General features: G+C 46.2%; 1 protein-coding gene across 2 annotated transcripts in view; it reads right to left on the reverse strand.

Annotated features, from left to right (window-relative positions):
- The window catches only part of LOC147701484 (transcription factor Spi-B-like), a 35,593-nt gene extending 34,867 nt beyond the window's left edge, over positions 1–726 (reverse strand). Inside the window, exon 1 of one of the 2 annotated variants that reach the window (XM_086930160.1) lies at positions 190–726. In XM_086930160.1, the coding sequence (XP_086786286.1) occupies positions 190–212 (23 nt within the window). In that variant the 5' untranslated portion in view covers positions 213–726. The remainder of the gene's footprint in view (positions 1–189) is intronic. The other variant, XM_086930161.1, reaches the window with a different exon arrangement.
- Between the last annotated feature and the right edge of the window lie 5,678 nt (positions 727–6,404).

Genomic DNA, 6,404 nt, shown 5'->3' on the forward strand with positions numbered 1-6,404 from the left:
CCCCTTCAGATCTTGACCCCGGGACTCTCATGTGCTCTTTTCATCACATGACTATTTACAGCGCTTTGAAACTTTAGGCGTGAGTTTTGGAGCACTGCACAGAATCTCATTTTTATCGGCATATTATTATTGCAGCTAATAGCAGTGTCATCGCGAGCATTGTAGTGACTGTAACACGCAGACTCTTACTGTAAGTGGTCCAGGGCCAGCATGGCTCGGCCGGGGTCACACCGATTCTTGCACGACTGGTCCTGGTGATCTGGTGACTGGCACGACGACGACCCTCTCCAATGCTGTCCTCCGAGGCCTCTCACGACGTCCGACTCCCGTGCTGTCGCGTGGGCTCCGCTGCTTGTGATCAGAGCGCACTATCGAATGTGAGAGCGCGCCTCTCCGTGCCCCTCCAGTGAGGTCGCGGACCTGATGCCACTCTCTGTGTCAGGTACTCACTCCAGTGTCGTGCAGGGATACAGTGCCCCTCAACCTGCAGCTAAGAGCACCCTGCCCAGAGTCCCAGTGGCTCTCTCTGGTGACACACCGGTCTCACAAGTGCTCTCTCTACCACAACGCCTCTGTGTGTGAGGGTTGGCCTCCCCTTGACCTGTGCCCCCTGCGGTGCGAGATTATGCCCTCGATCTGTTGATACTCAGCCCACTATGTGCCCCGTGCCACAGTGGCCCTCTGGCGCTACACTGCCCCTTTCCTGCCCGCAGGTGTCCTGACTGAATCCGTCCCCGCCGGCGTTTCCCTTTTAAAGCCCGTGCGAGGCAGGGAGGGGCCGGGCTGAGGTCACAGAATTCCCCTCCACTAGTGAAAGGTGGAGCCAGGTTCTTGCACAATACACAATGCACAATAGGCAAATACACGAAGAGGGAAGTCTGTAAAGAAAGGGCCGGGGTGTCGGGGGTGGGGCAGGGGAGGGGTGCAGGGCAGTGCTCCGAGGGTTCGTGTACACAGAGAGATGGGTGACACGGGGGCGGGGAGGGAGGGGTACAAGTAGTGATCAGCAAGTATACACCAATGGTGGGTGCGCACATCGAGGGGAGTGCGAACACGGGCCTCAGATGTCTGACCACAAATAGTTGACTGCGACCAGAACGTGTCGCTTAAGCAGTTTGAATACACAACTCAACAATACACAACATATGTGCGGACACGGAGACACAATGTACGTAAAGCCGCAGCATTCGGGGACACACAGTATGGGAAGACAGAGGCACGGATTATATGCAGACCTGGCAGCAGTGTTCACAGAAAAGATATACGTGGAAAGGACACACACAGGGGCAGTACATGCTGCCAGTAGATACACAGCATATATACACACTGACAAAGGCAATATATGCAAACAGAGTAGAAATATACACCGAGCAAGACAATGTACACAGAGGCAGTATGCAATGATCCTTACCGTAGACACACAGACAAAATACACAGAGACACACTACACAGACAATATGCATAGCCATCTAGGAGATATACAAGCAGGATGCGTGCAACGATAATGCACAACAAAAGGTGTCATACAGGCAAAGGTAGATGATATACACATATGATATCCACAAATACACAGAAGCAACATACACAGACAGAGATGAGCTGCACAGACACTTTGCATAGCCATCTAGGGGATATACAAGCAGGATGCATACAGCGACAATACACAGCAATAGGTACAATACACACAGAGATAGACGAATCCTGCCTGCTAATCCGCCTTGACCTACTGTCAGCCTTTGACACGGTTAAACAGGACAGCCTCCTAGAATTACTGGAAAGTGGGATGCAGATATCTGGGTCTGTCCTGAATTGGTTCACCTCTTTCCTCCACAACAGATCACAACGAATCAAGGTTAATCAGTCCCTTTCCAATTCTCCACCTGTCACACTTGGGGTTCCACATGGTTCAACGCTCTTACCCACTTTCTTTAATCTGTTTGTAGAGTCATAAACTTAAAATTCTGAACCTACCTAACACTCACTATCAAATGTATACTGAGAAAACCCAACTCTACTTGAAAATCTCTTCCCCTGAAGATATTGGTCTCTTGACAGAACCCTTCAAAGCGCCAAAACTGGCTGACACGCAACCACTAAAAACTAAACGCTCAAAAATTTGAATTCCTCTTAATCGCTCCACCCAAACAGTCCTGTGATATTGGAGAATGGATGAAGCAACTAACAGCTCTTACCTGACTTCCACCCCTCATAGATTTCAGGAGATCTTTAGGAATAACCATTGACAACAGCTTGAAGATGCAGGAGCACATCAGTACAGCAGCTAAAGGAGCCGACGTCCAAATGAACATCCTAAGGAAATGAAAACCCTTCCTCCCCTTCGATGACTTCACATCAGTCGTTCAAGCCCTAGTGGTTTCCAAGTTGGAATATGGAAGTGCAACGCTCTGCAGTCTACCTAGATAAACGCTGCTCCTCTAAGGGCTTCCATTAACTCTGCTGCAAGCCTCATCAGAGGGTACAAAAGATACAACCACATCACTCCTACAGGCTCTAAACTGGCTCCCATATGAGGCAAGGATTGAGTTAAAAATTGCCTGCATGACCCATAAAACCCTTCACTTCAATACACCGCGGTACCTGGCACAAAAACGGGATCTTTCTGACTGCTGTAGATCTTCTAGAAACTCTAGCACCTTACTGCTGAAACCTCAGAAATTCTGTAAAAATAAAACTTACAAGCAAGCCTTCTCGGATATTGCCCCATGAATCTGGAACTCCCTTACCCCTGAAATCAGACGAATCCCCTGAACTGTATCATATACAATGGAAGTCAAAGCTCTAAGTCCCATGAGATCTATTAGCTGGCCACATTTCTATACCTATGTAAAGTAATGGACCGAAATGACCATGTATATGTATATATAGCTGGTGGTATGGGCTCTGTGATGACCCCCTGCCTCATTTTGGGTCCCTCCCGTCCTGTTTCTCTCTAGATTTTGTTATCTGTTTTAATGTTTCTTACCTCTTGATCTCTTGTAAAGCACTCTTTGGGTCATTTTTGCACTATATAAAACGCTATAACTAAATATACATAGATCACATCCACATATACACAGAGGCAACATACACAGACAGAGATTAATTACACAGATAATATGCATAGCCATACAGAAGATATACAAGCAGGATACATACAGCGACAATACACCTCAATAGGTGTCATACACACAGAGGGTGATGATATACACAGATAATAACAAAAGGTAGCAAGGGGTCAACACAAACTAAGTAAAACCCTATATGGTGACTCAGAAGAGTAAAGGAGAAGAACTAACAATGTGTATAAAGTGAGAAAGACATGGGACCACTAGTCTCATTGAGGGAAAAAGTTCCCATCAGTCACCATTCGATTCCGCCCTTCATCATCTGGGATCAGTCGCCCTCAGAGACAAAAGTAGGACCCACAGTGGACTGGTCAGATGTTGGAAACCTAATCATGCCTGTTGAGTCCAAAAAGAGGGGAAACCGACAGAAGTGGTGACTGAAAGCAGTGCTTAAAAAAGTGAGGTGCAAAGTGCAATGGTGAAATGAAATGTATGTAAAATTAGGTAGGGAAGTGAAAAGGGATAATTTATTAAAGAATCACTTCACTCCTAAAGATAAAACAAGAGTGCGTAGTGGTCTAAACAAATAACCACTGCTGGAAAAAGGAGGGAGGTCGACATGTTTCTGCAGACTGACAGGATCAACATAGTATCTAGCTGCTTCTTCAGGACCAAAACGCTACTGCTTTAAAGAGAACAGAAAAAACAGATATCACCTGAAATCCAGTGATACTATCCTTCTCCTGGCTGTATAGTTCAATGCCAAGACAGGTTCAATACACCGTGAGACACACATAAAAGGGAAAAACAAAGTACACAGAAAGGTTATTCCAAATAAAGTCCTGTGTTGAAACAAACTCTTTCTAACACAGTTCTCTTGAAAATATCAGGAGACTACCAAACATGTATACTTCATGTCCTGATATTGCATGGTCACACACTCATAGCTTCTCACTTACCCAATAGGTAGGAGAGAGAAATCCCACCTCACCTGGCACACAGCGCAGGTAAAACGGGGCACCGCTCTGAAAGTAGCGAAAAAAATATATATATAAGAGAAGGAAACTAGGTAACTCGGGATGCCACAGTATTCCAGTGACACTCACAGACCACAAAACAATTGAAAAAAAGTACACCGGCATTAATTGTTCGCCTAATACCGTGTGCCAGAGTCAATATGATTGATTAACTACGCTCTTAGATGAGATGGTAAAAGAGCGCTAGTGAACATCCAGGGGTGCTCGAAATACGAACAAGGTAATGGCGTCTCAGTTAGAAACAAGACGGAAGAAAAAGCCCCAAAGGAGTCTGACAAAAGGACAGTCTAAATCCGTCCCTAGTATGTAGTGCTGGTGCGTGCCAAACGCTAAACCTAGCTGATGCAGAGCTGGCACATACGTTAGACCGCCATTGCGGTTGCCTAAACAAAAATAGTAAATAGACAGAGACAGGGCGCCTACCTGTCCGTCAGTACCCCGGGCGTCCCTCTGGGCTGTCGTGGGAGGTACCGACGCGGCGCCTAATCGGACTATATAATTCCGCCCACTCCCTCGGCCGAGGGGTGCGACTGGATGACGTCAATTGGTGCGCCACGCGCACGGCATCATGGGAATTGAAGTCTTTTGCGGAAATATGACCAATAGGCGCGTCATGGGACCCTCGTATTCAATTTCACAGGGATAGGGAAATGAAAAGAAAGTGCCCTATCAATTAGTGTCTGAGGAGAAAGCGGTGTCAAAGCATGGGAAGGTGAAACCCCTCATGTAGTAATGAGCACTTAACAAGACTCTCATCACTCGTCATAGGATGAGAGGGAAGAAGATCATGTAGTCATAGCCTAAAGTGGCACGCGCTCACACAGGAAAAAACTTTGCGCGCTGCAACATGGCTAATACCCCCTGAAGGTGTAATTCGCAAAATACCCGTCCTGGATAGGGCAAACACCTAAAAAATTCAGAACATTGTGAAAAAGCACTGGGCGATTTTAAATACTGGGAGAGATACGACCATTTTACCTCCCCCCCTTTTGGCTTTCAAACGTGGACGAAATGTCAAAGACCAGCTGGTTCATACCAGACCCAAACAAACTTGCCCACGACCTGTTGGGACTTTATGGGATATGCCAGCGGTCACAGGGCATCATCCCTGTGGGAATTGTGTAGCGTGCCCCTTAACAACTAAATCCACTCAGATTGATTTTGGTACAGGTCGCCCCTGGGAACAGCGACGCTTCACAAACTGTAACAGTCATAATGTCATCTATTTGATCACTTGCCCCTGCAAGAAGCAATATGTAGGCATGACTACGCGAAAAATTAAGACACAAATATCTGAGCACAGGAGCTCTATCAGATGTAGTAAACAAGCTACTAGGCTGACTTCTCACTATATAGAAGTTGGTCACTCATCAATAGAACTCAAATGGACAGTAATTGAACAGCCTTTAATTCCATCCCACATTACTGACATTAGCGGTTTTCTTTTCAAAAGAGAACAAAGATGGGTATATAAACTTAGATCTGATAAAGAGGGCCTGAATGAGGAGATTCCTTGGATGGCACTTAAATGATATCTGCCCATAGTCTGATTCACCTTAGAAATTGCTGAAAGATGCGTATTCGGGCGACCTTTGGGTGGAGTTTTTTAGGTGTTCCGCAAAAGACTTCAATTCCCATGATCCCGTGCGCGTGGCGCACCAATTGACATCATCCAGTCGCACCCCTCGGCCGAGGGAGTGGGCGGAATTATATAGTCCGATTGTTGCTAAAAAGCAGTGGGGCGACGCTCCTCTGCCTTAGGGGAGGAGCCACCACTGCCTGATTGTGGAAGGTATAGTTTCACTCGTACTATTTTGTATCTTCCATTGCCCTGTTTGCCACCTCCTCTGTTTCCCCGCTTCCGAGGTCTCTTCTCCCCAAGGCTGTTGTGTGGCTTGACACAGTGCTTGAAAGGTGGGATAAAACAAGAAAAATAAGCAAAGCCAGTGAATAAGAAGCAAGAAAATGAGAATGACAAAAAAATCAAACAAATGGAAAACACTGGGTGGATGCAAAGCCCACCATAGGTCTTCAACAATACCTGGAAACGATAGAACGAGGCGGAAATGCCATGTTTGCAGAAACACAGCTCACAACCTCTGTTCTTTCTTTTCCCTCCTTACTCTATTCTGAAGTCCTGGATATAAGGATTTCTCCCACTGTGTGTGCAGCCTTCTTTTTCTTGTTAATAGATCGTCCCCTACTTTATGCTTCTTCATGTGCTCTAGGGTTTTTGGAGGCTATCACTTCTTTCAGCACCACTGAGTCATCACATATATGACATCATATCAACTTAAAAACT

The sequence above is a fragment of the Lissotriton vulgaris genome, chromosome 7, assembly GCF_964263255.1.
Source record: "Lissotriton vulgaris chromosome 7, aLisVul1.2, whole genome shotgun sequence".
Classification (NCBI taxonomy): domain Eukaryota; kingdom Metazoa; phylum Chordata; class Amphibia; order Caudata; family Salamandridae; genus Lissotriton; species Lissotriton vulgaris.